This window comes from Phragmites australis, chromosome 6, assembly GCF_958298935.1.
Source record: "Phragmites australis chromosome 6, lpPhrAust1.1, whole genome shotgun sequence".
NCBI classification, from domain to species: domain Eukaryota; kingdom Viridiplantae; phylum Streptophyta; class Magnoliopsida; order Poales; family Poaceae; genus Phragmites; species Phragmites australis.
In genome coordinates, this window is record NC_084926.1 from 5009991 (window position 1) to 5026821 (window position 16831).

General features: G+C 47.2%; 2 protein-coding genes across 2 annotated transcripts; one reads left to right on the forward strand and one right to left on the reverse strand.

Moving 5' to 3' along the window:
* Positions 1-215: 215 nt before the first annotated feature.
* LOC133920372 (probable glucomannan 4-beta-mannosyltransferase 6) lies at positions 216-4252 on the forward strand. The gene is made up of 10 exons (XM_062364991.1): positions 216-300; positions 376-710; positions 1399-1497; positions 1755-2007; positions 2463-2573; positions 2695-2831; positions 2929-3042; positions 3201-3400; positions 3487-3675; positions 3767-4252. Exons 1-10 carry the CDS (start codon positions 294-296, stop codon positions 3924-3926), a joined length of 1605 nt encoding a protein of 534 aa, XP_062220975.1. The 5' UTR covers positions 216-293; the 3' UTR covers positions 3927-4252.
* Positions 4253-12111: 7859 nt separating this feature from the next.
* On the reverse strand, positions 12112-13765 carry LOC133921250 (expansin-A5). The gene is made up of 3 exons (XM_062366054.1): positions 13369-13765; positions 12943-13264; positions 12112-12823 (listed from the first exon to the last, which is right to left on the reverse strand). The coding sequence occupies exons 1-3, from the start codon at positions 13598-13600 to the stop codon at positions 12514-12516; spliced, it is 864 nt and encodes a 287-aa protein (XP_062222038.1). The 5' UTR covers positions 13601-13765; the 3' UTR covers positions 12112-12513.
* Positions 13766-16831: the final 3066 nt, after the last annotated feature.

A 16831-nucleotide genomic window follows, 5' to 3' on the forward strand; every position in this document is an offset into this window, starting at 1 on the left:
GGATTCTCTCTCCGTTCCTTTCGTAATTCCCCTCGAAAGAAAGCTGTTGGAGAAGAGAGGAAATAAAGGGAATAGAAACGGGGAAGTGAATCGGGAAGGAAACGAAATGAAAGGAATATGGTTAGAATAGTCTAAGTCCCCACCCACGCTGGCGACCCGGGTTGGATGGCACTGGAAGGGCCCTCTTTCCCCTTCTATTTGAAAAAAAAAATGGCTCAGCTGCTACTCCTTAAATACCACTGCCTCATCAAGTAAGCCGCGCCCTACGTGCAACACCACTCAAGGCAGCAGCCATGCAAGGTACATTCAGGTTGTGCACATTCCATTTCCTCGTTCCTTCTGCTCAAGAGAAACTAAGGTCGAATCACGATGCAGGTGGGGACGCGTCCCGCGCCGTCGGCGACGTCTTCTTCCGTGCGTACGGTCAACTCTCCTTCTCCCCGACGATCGCCGCCGTCCTGGCATGGCGGCAGCTCAGGTCCGAGCTCCTCGTGCCGCTGCTTAGAGCAGCGGTGGTGCTGTGCATGGTCATTTCGGTGATCGTGCTCGCGGAGAAGGTGTTCCTGGGGACGGTGAGCTCCGTGATGAAGGTGCTCCGCCGGCGGCCGGGGAGGATGTACAAGTGCGACCCCATTGCACAGGACGAGGAGGCAGGCTCCAAGGCCTTCCCCATGGTGCTCGTCCAGATCCCCATGTACAACGAGAGGGAGGTATGGCTTTACTCTGAGCTGTGGCATTTGCAGGATTTTACCAAGAGTTCAGAGTCAGAAAAATGTTGAATCATTTTCCAAACTAAAAGGGATTAAATGCTGATCCTAATTTGTGACGTGTAGCATCTACCGCTTTTTCAGAAACTTGCATTTCATGAATTTAGTGATACTACCATACTAGTCATAGTTCTATTACCAGGATAGGTGAATCGGAACAAAGAATTCCTGAAAAGAGTGCTATTACTTGCCAGCCATTCACGAGCAAGATGGACCAGCCCACCTCTCTGACAAAAATGTTAAACAGCATTGATCCTAATTTGTGTTCTGGACTCTGGCATTTGCGGGATCAAGTGTGTTCTTGGTGAACTCTGACAACTCAGAGTGAGCAAAATGCTGAATCAATTTTCGAAACTAAAAGAGGCTAAATGCTGAATCACTGATCCTAATTTATGACGTGCAGAACCTGTTTCTTTTTCAGAAACTTGCATTCCGTGAATTTAGCAATACTACCGCATTAGTCATAGTTCCGTTACCTGGACAGGTGAATAATCAGATAAGCTGTCGATGGAATTGGTTGGTTAGCATTAGAACAGGCTATTCTCGTCTGCAAATTACAGTCGTAGTCGCAGCCATTCACAAGCAAGACAGGATCGCCCCATCGCCCTGACAAAAACTTTGCAACGCGCAGGTGTACCAGCTATCAATAGGGGCAGCTTGCAGGCTCACATGGCCGGCAGATCGATTAATAGTGCAGGTCTTGGACGACTCCACCGACTCCATCGTCAAGGTGAGATCGGACTTCGTTTTTACTTGCTCAGTTTGAGCGCACTGCCAACCGCCAAGGGAACATACATTACAACAACTCGGTCTCCTCCAGAATGGTCCTAGTGCAATGCCACGCTGCACTTTCCATTTATAAACCACGGCGTGTTTGGCTGTTCCCTTGATGCGTTTAATTCGCACGAACGAAACGATCATCGAGCAGGCAACTAACAGAGCTTGATGCCGATCTTGCCTTGCCTGCCTTGTGATGTCGGTCGCCAGGAGTTGGTGAAGGGCGAGTGCGAGAGGTGGACAGAGGAGGGGATCAACATCAAGTACGAGACGCGCAAGGACAGGGCCGGGTACAAGGCCGGCAACCTCAAGGAAGGGATGCGGCACGCCTACGTACGGAGCTGCGAGTTCGTCGCCATGTTCGACGCCGACTTCCAGCCGGCGCCGGACTTCCTCGTGAGGACCGTCCCGTTCCTCGTCCACAACCCCAGGCTCGCGCTGGTGCAGACTCGCTGGAAGTTCGGTGAGTCCTTCAAAGTTCAAACCCCGCGACGATTACCGCAGCTCTGCCCTTTTTTGGGGTCTGCTTGACCGTAACAGCCCCGCAGCCTCGACTAGGCCTGGACTTGAAATCTCTGTACAAAGAGCAGCCCACCGAGCCGAGGCGGGGCCAGTGCGAGCATGAGATTAGGAAGTGGTGGGTCGGCGCGGTCGCCCCGCGGCAGCAGGCACGGCTGAGGGCTGCTACGGTCAATCCCTGTTTCCTTGCCGCTAGCTAGCCTGAAGGACTGAACAAGTCCAGCGCAAGTCGCTCGCGACTGTAAAGTTCAGGGCTATCTGTACTGAGAGAACATAGAAGAAGTACAACCTGCACTATCACAATGGCCTATCTTTATGCAGTATGAGTATATGCTGCTGTGTGTTTGTTGGTGACATGGTCCGCATGCTGAAAAGGGTTTTGTTTAAGCTGCCTTGTAGTGAATGCTAACGACTGCTTGCTGACGAGAATGCAAGAGATGTCCACGGACTACCATTTCAAGGTGGAGCAGGAGGCAGGCTCCTCGCTCTGCAACTTCTTCGGCTACAACGGTACCCACTACTACTCCCTCTTCTCCGCTGTGCCATCCATCCCAATTTTTCTTTTTCTTTTTCTTTTTCAATATGTTGTGGAGAAATGAGAATGATGGAGGAGTTCTATTCGTGTATGCAGGAACTGCAGGAGTATGGAGAACACAAGCAATCGTCGAGTCTGGTGGTTGGGAGGATCGAACTACTGCCGAGGACATGGACCTGGCATTGAGAGCAGGGCTCCTGGGCTGGGAATTTGTTTACGTTGGTAGCATAAAGGTGCTTTATTCGATGATTTGCATGGTATAACACGTTAACATGTCAGGCACAATGCCTTCACCAAACTGATTCAAGGTTGGTTGCATTTTTCTTATAGGTTAAGAGTGAGCTGCCGAGCACTTTGAAGGCGTACCGCTCCCAGCAGCATCGCTGGTCATGCGGGCCTGGGCTCCTGTTCAAGAAGATGTTCTGGGAAATTCTAGCTGCCAAGGTTAGTCTTGTGACCAGTCTGCACGGTTGCACCCTGAAACATGATTACATGGTGCGGTAACATGGGAATTCTTGTCAGATGAATATCGCATGTGCTTGTCCTTAATTTCTTGATTAACTATTCTTTCTCAACATACTTTCATTTATTTTCCCGTGCAGAAAGTGTCGATCTGGAAGAAGTTCTACATGGTCTACGACTTCTTCATTGCCCGGCGGATTGTATCGACGTTCTTCACATTCTTCTTTTTCAGCGTGCTGATTCCTCTTAACATTCTGTTCCCTGAAGTGCAGATGCCAGTGTGGGAACTGATCTACATCCCCACAGCCATCACTCTCCTTAATTCTGTTGGGACTCCAAGGTTCATTAGATCTGCGTTGGCTTTACCTTCCTTTTTAACAACAAAATCTTATTTGTTGCACATTCTGAATTCCTTATCTGCTGCAGGTCTATCTATCTGATTATACTATGGGTTTTATTTGAGAATGTAATGGCATTGCATCGGTTTAAAGCCATATTGATCGGATTTTTCGAAGCGGGAAGAGCTAACGAATGGATTGTCACACAAAAGCTGGGAAATTTACAGAAGCTCAAATCTATTGTCCGTGTTACAACGAACTATCGTTTCAAAGACAGGTAATTCTTAGAAAAGAATATGTAACATCGGATACACTTTGTTTTTAACATAGCTTTGGCGCTAATTTTGCTATTTCATGGTTCTTGTCAGGTTCCACTACCTTGAGATATTTATTGGCGTGTTCCTTCTGGTGTCTGCGTGCTATGACTACTTATACAGAGATGATTACTTTTACATCTTTGTTCTACCTCAATCCATCATGTATTTTGCAGTTGGCTTTGAATTCCTCGGTGTCAGTGTCAGTAGTTAGATCAAGGCTGTCCAATTGCAAGGTGCAGTCCAAAAAGGGGTTGGTTGCATATGAAGAAGGTTCATTGGAGGCTCTTGAGGATTCTGACTGGAAAAAGAACAACATTGGTGCAATGAAGTAGTGATGTTACATACTTCAAGTTGGATTAGTATATAAGTGATCGAGATGAATTATATAGAGATCAAGAGAATAATATATCATATATTAAGCATAAAACCGCTTGGTGTTTTTGTCGCTTAGGCGCTCCTCTTGTACAATTTTTTTTCTTGTTATCTTACTTAATTGAGCTGCAGTGGCCGTGCCTTTTCTCAAAATAAAAATGCACCCAAAGCCTGTTGATATATCCAAAACACAACTGATGTATTCTGCGAAGATTTGTGTTCACATGATCACATCTTGTTGACATATCTAAAGTACAAATATCATTTCAATTGCTACGCCTACTGCTCATAGACGTTCAGAGATTCAACTCCTGATTCCTGAACATGATGCGACCTTAGCGAACTGACGGGCTTGACTGGGAAAGGTCTTCCATTTCATGCGCACTGTACTGTTCACCAGACGCCAGGGGCTCTGTTCCTGCCATGCCGGGCCGGAGAACATTTGGGTGAGCCAAAAAAAAATTGCAAAAGCCGCAGAACGTTTCGATGGACCAAAACACTAGTGTAAGCCCAGAAAACTTGCACGCCCCCAATGTTTTCAGATGGGCCTTTGCGATGCATCGGAAAAGACGGCGGAGCCGAGCGAAGCTTCTGGCCTTGCGCCCTTGCGTCGTCGGCGAGCCCGAGGAAACACGCACTTCGCCGGAGAAAACCGTGCGGCGAGTGATGTTTCGTTTCGCAGGAACCAATGAGGGGCAAGGCAGCGAGAGACAACAGCGTCAACACGCATCCGTCAGGTCAGACGGGACGGGACGAAGCGTCGCCGCACCGTTCGAGACCGCGGCGGACGACAGGGACGAGTCCTCCACTCCTCCTCCCTCTCGGCTCCTGTGCCACGGCGCTTTCTCCCCTGAAACACGCGAGGAAAGCGTACGCTTCCGTCCGGAAATCATTTCGGTTCTGCTAACACAATCTCTAACTATATTTACTTTATTTCGTTTTCTTTTTATTCTAATTTCTATTCTTATTTTTTTTATTTTTTTATTTTTAATAGTTTATCTTCGAAGAGATTTATGATAGAAAAGAAGAATCCTGTTATAAGAATACTTTTGTAACGAAAACTGTAAAAAAAAATCGTTAGAACGTTAAAAATAAAAATCTCTTTATAAAATAATGTAGATAGAATCAGTTAGGATGATCTAGAGTGACATCAAGTTTTGTCTCGTCCAGTCCACTGTTTCATTTTCTCACCTGCACTCTGGCGAACTACGGGCTCTTAAAACATCTGCTGAGTATTTAGCGCGCCAACGAATGGTAGGGCTAAGGAGAATCCAAACGTGTCCTAACTCACCCGGTCTCAGGATTCCCTCATAAATCGAAATCTTTGCCAACAGTACTCCCTTGCCCGTATTTTATGTGCCGCCTTTCAGTAAGCATCTGGATTGCAGTAATTTTCAAAAGACGCTGTGCACTTTTTTTACATATTCCTCCCATGTCCATACGAAGTTGGAGTATCGTATGAACGGACACATAAAGATGTGATCAACAGAATGTCTGAACGTGAATTGATCAAGGCTAAGATTAGTTGCATGTTTGCAGGATATTTTAGTGTCAACTGTCAAACGGTGAGACATTTCCTGCTTAAAAAACGTAATCCAGTACTACAAGCATAGCTGCAGAGCTTTGACGTTCAGGGTAATTAAAACTGACTCGGCCAAACCCTGTGTTTTGTTCCATTTCCATTTCAATACTACTACCATATGCCTCGAACGAGAAACACAATTTTACCCGCCAGGAGGAATTCAGAAACGAAACATAAAGGTAAAGTAAAAGGTGAAAAAGAGGGAGCTCTCCCAACCGTCCATCCCCTAGGCCACCAGTCCACGGGCACAGGACACACTGCAGAGTATCCCCCACAGAGATTCAAAAGCACAGTGCGAAGTTTCATGTGCATCCGGTCACGCGTATCTGCTGCGTGCAGCTGCAGTTGCTGCACTGTACGGGCCACTGACACTCGCACGTTGTATGCCACCACCATGCCGGGACGTGTAGCCTTTCGCGCCATGTCTGCCCTAGCAGAGGAAACGATCAATGGCCACGGTCTCCTACGCATGCCAAAGGATCGCAAAAACTTTTCCCATGCGAGGCGATGCTGTCGCCTGTCGGTCGTCTTCGTAGCGCCTTTGAGTGAAGTCGCCTGCGCTGCTGCTGCACATGCCAAAAGCTGCTCCTCGCAAACTGTCTTCGTGGCAGCAGCGCAATCCTGTATCGGAAGTTCTATCCGATTAGGACAATCGCAAGCTCCAATGTGAATCTGAAGCTCCGAATCTAGGAAATTTTAGTCTGTCATCACATCGTTAGATCTTTAACATCACTCATACTTGGTAAGCATCCGTCAAAGTTTACATAGCCGACAACTTATTTTTGACCTTCAGCTCCGATGTGAATCGGAAGCTCTGACAATGGATCTAAGAAATTCTAGTTATAGTATCGCATCGTTAGATCTTCATCATCACCAATACTTTGATCCGTTAAAATCTAGATTGGCCAATGGTTTGTCTTTTATGGTCAGCTCCGATGTGAATCCGAAGCTCCGACAATGGATTAGGAAATTCTAATCGTGGCATAATGTAGGAGGATAAACTCCTCAAGCGGGGATCCTCTTTGAGATTCGGCTGGGGATGATTCTGAATATACCTCATACGTGAAATTAATGAGAGTATGAGAGATGTAGGCAGGGCGGATGATCGATGCTAGTGGGAGTAAATGCTCGAGGGGTTTTAGACAGGTTCGGGCCGCATAGAGCGTAATACCATACTCATGTGTGTATGCTATAAAATAATCTGGGAATGACTTTCTCTGGATCTCTTGTATTACAAGGTTTTTTTTGTCTAAATCTAGAGCTTCGGTCTTCAAGCGTCGATCTCTCTCAACTTCTGCTCGGCTTCGTGCTTCGTATGTCGTGATCCTGAGACTCGTGTGTCCTCACCTTGTGGCCCTGACCTGTTCTTCTTCGGGGTGTACTCCCCCTTTTATCTCGTCGGGGAGGCTTGGCGTGCCCAGAAAGGAGGGCACGAGTCCCCATAAGTCATAAATGAAAAGCAACCATCGTGGGACTGCAGTTTAATATTACGGGGATTGAAAATGCGTCCTCGACCGGTCCTATCGCCCATCATGTCACCTTTTAGCGGGTGCAGCAGGGGGGCCCACCAGGCAGCCACCGAGCAACCCCGCGTGCCCCGCCCGATCAGAGCAAGCGTGACACAGCAGGGCGGCAGGCGATATGTCTCGAGCCCAGCGACGATATCTCCAAGCCGCGCAGGATGACGTGCGATGGGACCAGTCGCATTAAAGTCCCCACACCTCCCTGCCAGGCCGTGGCAAGGACTGACAGCAGGCGTGGTGGAGCAGTTGGAAGTGACAGGCCACGCGCCCTCTTAAATGCAGCATCGGGCCTCTCACCAGCTGACACCTCACCGCTGGACCTCTGTGGGGACCACCGGCGAAGGACTTTTCACGCACTTGAGTAACCGAGCACTATTCATAGCCCCGAGCACTCTCTCCCGAAACTGACTGATCGGGTCCTCAGGGAACCGAGTGCTTGGGGGCCACTATTCATGGCCCCGAGCACTCTCTCCCGGAACTTGATTTTTCTTATCACCGGGGAACTTAGGTGCTCGGGGGCCACTGTTCGCAGCCTCGAGCACTCTCTTCCTGGTACTTGCTCTTCTCGGGTCATCGGGAAACCCGGGCACTCGGGGACCACCGTTCGTGGCCTTGAGCACCCTTCTCCCGGGACTTGGTCTTCTCGGACCTCAGGGAGATAACCTCCGAGGGAGGGCGCCACGTGGCACTCTGCTGTTCTAGCCTCGGGATTCGGGGACCCCCGGTTTCTATGTCACCGACAGCAGAGGAGGGGAAGGCGAGGATGAAAGGTAGTATTAGAAGTTGCGTTCGCACCCTAGCTACTTGTGGCTTTAGTTCTTTGCTTTTCGCTATGCTTTTTGTTGGTCGTTCGATCAGGTTTGTAGTATATAGTATGATTTGTAATTTTTGTTCTCTGAACCCTAATACTTATGTACAAAATTTGATTATGATAATATAACTGTTATACTATGCGTATCAGTTATTTGATATAGGGACTGATACATGTGGCACAGGAGATCCTGGATTGGGGTCTTAGAGACATAGTCAAAGAACCTGGTCAAAAAGCACCTAATCGAAATCAGAGATCAACGTGGTCGAAGATCACCTGGTCGGAGATAATGTGGTTGAAGATCAACTTATTAGGACTAACTTTAGCGATAGACCACCTTAGATAGAGACCACTTGTACGGATATTTAGTTAGAGGTCATCTAGATGAAGATCACTTGATCGAAAACCACATGGACGGAGAATACCCGTCGGAGACCCAGGTCGGAAACCACTGGATACCTCCGACAAGCTCTAAACTTCATTGTTGTACCCTCTATCTCATACAACCTTTGCTGGCCAAAGCACTCTTGTCTTCCTATTCAAAACCAAACAGTAATTGAATCAGTAGTAACAATTAAATTTTATAGATGTTAAATATTAACATCAACAGCTACGATATGTTTTGTCCAATCAAGCTGGGTGAGTTCTTGCTTCTGATTTCAACCGTCTGGGTGGAGAATCAAAGAGTAAACAGAATCTTGTTTCAGTATAGAACAGAAAACAGAGGTCAAAATTTAAACGACAGGACTGGAAGCCCAGTGTGGGAGTGTAGCAGCGCATGGCAAACCAATCATCTCCATAATATTCTTGTCGCGGCAGCGACAGTGGTACTCCTCCACATTGCCTTTTCTTTTTACGAATGTTTGGGTCTAACACTGGTGGTTCTCGGACACCACAGAACTGACAGAAGAATCCAATGGGTAGAGCATGGTCTCCCGTCAAAACTGACGGTCAGAGATGGAAATGACTGTTCTAGAGAAGCGCAATCCGACAGACCCTGATTCCTGACAATTGCCCCCGAGGCTCCTAGCTTTATTTTAGGGAAAATTGGTTTCTTGCTATAAAAAGATGCAGATTTAGAAGTTTACTATTGAACTGCAATGGTACACTTTAATATTACCGAAAGTTCTCTCATTTTAGATTTTTATCACTCCATTCACTTCTATTAGCCTTTTTCATTTTTGTCATTTTTTTCTCAATTTGACCGAGGTGAAAAGTCATATTTGCCCTTAATTGTTTGGATAATACTCAGAATAATCGCTCATGTTGGCTGCAGGGGTAAAATGGTCAAAATTTTTATCGTTAACGTGAGAAGTGAATGGAGTGGTAAAAATCTAAATAGAAAGAACTTTCGGTGGTATTAAAATGAAACATTACAGTTCGATGATAAATTCCTAAAATGTGTATCTTTTAGTAGCACAAAACCAATTTTCACTTTATCTTTCGACTAGTCTGCTCCTTTTGAGCCAAACTTCAGCGGCTGTGCGGCTAAACAACAGAAATTGCTTCACTTCCTACTTTAAAACCATCTTCATAGTAGATTTTGAAGATAGTAATGGATAACTGACAGTGATAATTTTGAATTATTATTATTTATTTGAGACTGACAGTAAAATTGGTTATCATTGTTGGCTTCAGTCAATAGAGAAACGAGATTTTTTGCGTGAAATTATCATTACTGGTTTGTGGTTAAAGTTGATAGTGATATTCAAGTTTCATTTGTCGCCTCATGATTAGAACCGACAATAATGATTAATTATCAGTGTCGGTTCTTTTCGAATAGACTTTTAGTATTGATCTTTGATATACACCAGTAGTGATACTTTATTATTACCAGCTTACAAGAAATCAACGGTGGTGATGAATCGATCTATAAAATATATTTTATAGTAGTGTAGGCGCTAGATTAATTTTTTTTATCCCACCGAATAGCAAATTCCCAAAAGACACCGCTCGAGGTTGTGTTTTAAAATATCAGCTGCTCCTACCAAAACTCTCTTTCACCACTTTAACCCATTTTTCATCGTCACTTGGCACTTTTCTTCTTTTTAACCCATTTGATGTGAAATCAAACGGAGCCCTGTTGCTCGATGGCGCTGATATTAGACCATCACTAATTATATTTCTTTCATTTCGTTCTATTTTTATTCCCCTTCACATTCCTATTTGCTTTATTTTTTCTTATCTCTGATAACTTTACTTCGTAAGGATTTATAAAAGAAAGAAGAGCGTTCTGAAACAAATGATCTTAGAAATTTCTTTTAATGAGAACCATGTAGAAAAACTATTGGAGTATTGAAGGGAACGAAAATCCCTTCGTGAAGAGATTTTGAGTATTGATGGGAAACTATTGGAGATGATCTCAGTGGTGTTGCTGTTGTCGTTTGTGGACGCGGACGCCACCTGCGTGCTGTCGTCGGTGCCCAAGAGCAACGAGTTCTCGTGGCAGCTGCGGCCAGGCCACATAGCGCGCGACGCTTTCCTCGGCGCGCGCCTCGCGTGGACCAACGCCGGCGCCGACCACCTGGTCTTGCGCGTGCGCTGCCACGACCGGACCCAGCGTGCTGCGACCATACCTGCAGCACCTCGAGTCCATCGCCGACGAGATGGAGTCATGGAGATGAGCCGGCGAGAGCTGAGGTTGTATGCCAACACCGACGCCGTAGATGGCGCGCAGCGGTGGGCGTCGACGCCCTTCACCCACCAGGCAACGCTCGACACGGTGGCGATAGAAACGAAGCTCAAAGCCCGCGTCCGCCTTCTTCGCAGCAATGGCGAGGTTCCTGGGTGCGGACGCCGCCGCCACCACCAACCCAAACCCTAGCTGCCGAGAGCTTGTCTGGGCCAATCCCAAGGGCCGCCACCAATACTAGTGACCTACGCGCCTGCTCGCCGCCTCCTGGGACGCTAGCGTCTCCTACTTAGGCGACCCCGGTGCGCCTCCCGGCCCCGCCCAAGTCCAGCGCTTCGTCGATCCCGACGCCGATGGCATGGCCCGGGGAAGCACCGCGTGCGTCTTCCTCACCACCGTTAAGGATGCCCACGCGCACACCGTCGCTTTCCTGCAAGCCGCACTCACCTGCGGCTGCGTCCCGCCTCCGCCGCCGGGGACATACAAAAATCGGCACCACCGCGAGGAGGCACCCCGAAGGCAGAGGAGACAGGCACACAAGGGTAGGAATGTCATTTCTCTGTTGAATTTCACGTCGAATGGGTTAAAAAAAGAAAAATGCCAGTGGCGGTGAAAAATGGGTTAAAAGTGGCAAAAGAGAGTTTTGGTGAGACGAGGTGATATTTTGAAACACAAACTGAAATTGGTATCTTTTAGTGGAAAAACAATTAATTAACACCTAGGCGCCTGCTGGTTCGGGCACGAATTTTACCGGTCCGTGCACAATAACTTCAAGGGGTCTTCAAGTAGAAGTAGGAATCTGTGTTGATGCACAAGGAATCTCTATGCCAGGAGCCCAGGATACAAGCGTAAGATTACAGAGCATAATCATATCAGAAGAGCAAATTAAGCCATGAAAATAGCAGTGACCATAGTACATACAGAAGCATATCAGAAGAGCCAAATTAAGTCCCAACATACATTAAGGACATGTTTAGATGGTCGGCCCCATCATGTTTAGCGCGTGTTTAGTTGCTCTCTCGCCTGCACCCGTCGATGGAAACGTATTGAGCGAGCCTGGCTCTGTGCTCGCTCGGTGCAAAAACACTGTGTATGATAATTTTTTTATTTAACTTTAGATTTTATTTAGTGATATAAGAGTGATCCAAAAATTCTAAACATTTTCGTGAGCAAACTAGAACTCATTAGCAACCAATTTTTATTAATTTGATCCAAAAAATCTAAGTCAATATTTAATTAATTTTTTTCGAAAATTATAAAAAATTCACTAATATTCTTATCCTGTGATGTACTAATTTATAAAAATATTTCCAAACTAAGTTATGTGATAAAAAAGTAAGTTTCTTGTAATGCAACGTATACTCATGCAGACAATCAAACACAATCTTTTCTCAACAAAACTCAGCACATACAGCCAACTAAACAGATCATCATGCATCAACTCAGCCTGCATAACTTGAAAACATTCAGACAACCAACCAGCCCTAAAACTTTTAGTAAGATAAGTTGATAGGGTCGATTACAACCAACACACACCAAACAAAACATCTCCAACTCCGGAGAAAGGCCATCACCGCGAGGCCCAACCCAAACGGCCATTGGCGGGTGATACAAGGCGGCCTCCATTAATCTTCAAGCCAGCCTTACCACCACCTCCAATAATTCCCTAGCCAAAACACTCAAACGCGAAAGAACACTCACACTAGGCTAGCACCAGCACAAACCCATGCTAATACTAGGCCTAATTACTGGTAATTCCCAAGAACTAATGCGGGAAGCACCATTCATAAAACCATGGCGCCTCCCAGCAAGATCTAGTTGGGGTACAACTACTAGGACCATCGAGTAGTACTGCTACTGCGTCGGCAACAGAGATGCTCAGGTGAACTGGGCGCCACTGAAGGTCTGGCCGAAGGACCAGCCGCGCGGCACGGCGTTGGAGGAGACAACGGACCGGCCGTCGCCGGCGGTAACGCGGAAGGAGAGGCTCTGCCCGTCCAGGAGCGCGCTGTTCTGCCAGTTCTGGCCCCAGTTACGCGACAGGGCCTGCCACGCTGCCGAGCGCTCAGACTTCACGGCCACCGCGTGCACGTCGCCGGCGCCGCCCACGTTGGTGACGAGGACCAGGTTGAAGTAGGAGTGGCCGTTGATGGTGAACCGAATACCGCCCTTCTTGTGGCACGCAACCCTGTACAAGCAAACAAAGGAGACGGTGTCAGATCTGCTCGAGCGCTAGAATTTGTTTTTGTTGCTTCAGGAACGGTGAAGGTTAAATGTGGTTCCAAGAACCAGTGGTTTATTACAGACCTGCGGTAGGAGACCGGGACAATACCGGCCTTGTAGAGCGCGATGCGCTGGAAGACGGGCTGCGACATGTCGAAGTGGGCGCGCGGCGGGTTGCACCAACCGCCGTCGTCAGAGGGCAGTGCATTGTTGGGCGGGCAGAAGTTGGTGGCCGTCACCATGACCGAGCCGGGCAGGCACGAGTGGCTCCCGCCGCCGGCCGCGTCGCACCGCACCTCGAAGCAGGCACCGCAGCTGAGGCCGTTGTTGAAGAGCGCCGTGCTCAGCGCCGCCGTGTTGGTGCCGTACCCCTGGCTGTACAGGTTCCCGTACCCACAAGCCCCTCCTGCAAGAAACCACGTCCAGCAAACGAAATTTAGTCCCATGACTCACGAGCGAAGCAGACAAGGAATCTAGTACGAGCACGGTGGTTAGCTAAGGCGCACGTACCCATGGTGCCGGACGCGTCGCCGCCGCCGTAGAAGGTGGCGTGGGCGGAGGACCACGCGCCGCCACCGAGCGGTGCGTGCCCGTGCGCAGGCCCGTGTGGGTGAGCGTGACCAAGCCCCGACCCGCGTGAGAGCGCGTGCCGGTGGGCGTGACCAAGCCACAGCCCGCGTGAAAGCGCATGCGGGAGCAGCGCGGCGAGAAGGACCGCGAGGACGGCTTGGCGAAGCGCCATTGGGTTGGGGCGGAGTGGGACGGGACGGGAAGGAGAGCCTCAGGGGAACGGCGCTGTGCGGAGTGAAGTGAAGTGAAGTGGGTGCGAGTCCTGGTGGGCTGTGAGGGGATAAATAGAGGGGGAGGCGAGGGGTTTCAAACCGCCGCGCGCGGTGCGAGTGTGGGGCTCGCAGCGGGTGCAGTGGGGTGGGGCACGCCATGCCCTGCAAAAGTCGCTGAGCCACCGTGTAGGGACACGGGTTTTCTGGCGCCCTTGGGAGGCGTGGCGGAAGATTGTCTCGGAGTGGGAAAAGAAGCGGGGGTGGAGCAGTAAAGCGGGCGGAGGACGCGAGGCGTGGAGACCGTCGCGGTGGGCCGGTGGCGGCGCGGCTTTGGAAGCTGAAGGGGTTGTTTGGTTGATGACTAATTTTGTCATACTATATATTAGTTGTGTCGTATATTCTTATGCATATGTTTGTTTTAAAATTATAATTGTTTTAGCTTCCTGTCTCATGTATGTTAGATTCATATTTTACTAAACTTTATCATAAATATGACGTTTATTTTCTTAGCCATATTTTTTTTGACAAATACATTTTGTCTAACTTCAGTTATAGTATAGTTAGACACCAACTAAACATGCCGGAATTGTTGAACTTGGGTGCGCGGGGGGCTAGAGGCTGGGGCCAGCGCTCGGCTTCGTTTGTTTGTTTACCGGGTGATGCGCAGGTTGCCCTCTTTGAGAGAGCTCCCTTTTGGTTTCTCAGCTCTACTTTATAAATTTACTGTGAAGTAGATTCATGATAGATTAGAGCTATTAAGAACGTGTTTGGACTAGCATTTGTGAGTGTTTATTCGTATTTTTTTCTGTTTGATTGTTGCAATGGTGGTCAATATTTTCAGAGAGGAATATTAGGATCTTGCCAAACAACATTCTTGTAAAACAACAATTAAAGTTCATCGAAGAACTACTGAACTGAACAAACATTCAAAGAACTATTGTTTAGTGTACAAAAACTACTGAACTGAACATCAAGGGGCTAAACCACTTGTCGATTTTGCAAAGCTGCTGCCACTGATTTGACAAATCAGATCAATATGGTGCTCTTGTCAAACAACATTCTTGTGAATCAATATACTGCAGCTGCATCGACCAACAAGCGCTTATTATCAGTGTCGCATCTACAAGGAAGACGAAACTGAAACAAAACCAACAGAATGCAACTTGAATCTGAGCAGGCATTCGCATTGACACAAGGATGACATTGTAAACCACAGCCCATTGAGAAATCAACGACCGTCATCAGATTATCTTCCGCAGCTCCGAAAGCATGTTTTGGCCCATGTAATTTGCTCAATGTTCTCCATCTCAACCAATTATAACTTCCTCAGACAAGATAAGTGCCTCTGCCGTAAAATGGACACAAAATGAAACACAACCCGAACAATTTCTTTGAGGAAACATGGGTAGGTGAGGAGGTCGTCACCGACACGCTACGGCTAGCGAGGAGGACGGCGGCGATGACCGGACCTCAAGACAGCGGCAGCGACTTGAGCTCCTCGTGTGCGGACTTCCTCGATGGTGGGACGGGGTTAGTGATGGAAGGACGGGGACCGAGATGGCGCGGAGGTGCTCGGGGTGGCGGTGGGTCCCTCCGGTGGGCACGGATGGCAACAGATCTGGCTACTGGAGTTCGACAACGATAGCTTCACGGCGGGCGGGCTTCCTCGACAGTGGGACAGGGTCGGCGATGGGAGGACGGGGATGGGAATGGCGAGGGGGTGCTCGGGCGGTTGTGGTTCCCTCCGGTGGGCACGGATGGCAGTAGATCTGGCTGCCAGAGTTCGAGGACGGTAGCTTCGGCGACGGGCGTGGGAGGCGATGGCGCGGCGCGGCTGGACAGCGGAGGCGGCGATGGCTTGCTAGGGCTTTGGGAGAGCCCGTCACGAGAGTAGGATAGAAAAACCACGGTCTAATGGGAAACGAGTCGACAGGGGAGGGACGAGCGAGGAATGGGTATTACCCAGTGACAGTAACGAGTAATTACCCTCAAACTCGATGAGAACTTTTGATTCCGGTGGACATGAGCTATTCCATTTCCATGCATTAATGTACTTAACATGGTGCCACTCAAGCCATGTCGCTAGGTGTAGATTTTTAGCTATGCATTTAATTAGTTCTATCTCAAATAAAATTATGACATCGCTCTCTACATATTTATTAAACGAGGCTCTCATAATATATCTACAACTCCATACTATAAATTTATATCCAATGTTACTACACCTACACCCAATATTCATATTTCTATTACAACATACGGATTAGCTATTACTTAATAAGTAGATATTTCCAAAACCGTCTTCCCATCTAATGAGAACTCTGTAACCAGACCAGTGTGCGGATTTGACCACAACATTAGTCCTCAAATTTTTGTTGCGACAGAGAAAGGGTGGTTGATTCGAATTTAAACAAGGACTCGAAAAGGGTTACAATCACTTACAATGTTTTTTAGACATTAATTAGATATTTAACTAAGTAAAAAAAATATATGACAAGCAATTTAAAAAGAAGAGAGAATGAACTTATTTCTTATGAAAAAATTAGCTCTTTAAGTAATCTTAGATGATTGTAAGATAATTAATTACTTTGAAATACCTTTAAAAATAAGCAATACACGTGTATGTATTGGAAGCTTACTCCCTCCATTTAGAAATAGTAGGTATTTAAAAAAAATCAAACTATGTATACTTTAACTAATATTTAATCAAATTATAAAAATATCTAATGTATAAAATATCTAATATATAAAATATACAATTAGATTTAAAATTCAAAATGATTTCACGTTATATATGTTTTGTTGCTATAAATGATATATTTTGTAAGAAAAACTTATTTAAAATCTAACTTCGAAGACCACGCTAAAAAATACGCATGCAATTTTTGAGGGAGTATTTCTTAAAATTAATTTTGCAGTCTCTCTCCTCATAGATATTACTCCGTATAAACAAAGAATCGGGAGTAACTTAATAGTACGGTGTACAGCACGGTTGCCGTGATGGTCGTATTCAATGCCCCCGTAACTAAACTTACCGCATTTAATGTGTAAGCAGAGGCAGCAGTCCAGGCTCCAAGCCCAAAGTTACTCGTGGCCTCATGAGCTAATGGGCCGCACAAAGTTACTTAGGGTCTTTTGTTTCAGCTTCGGATCGTGGCTTCTATAATTCGAAACTGAAACAAACGGATAGC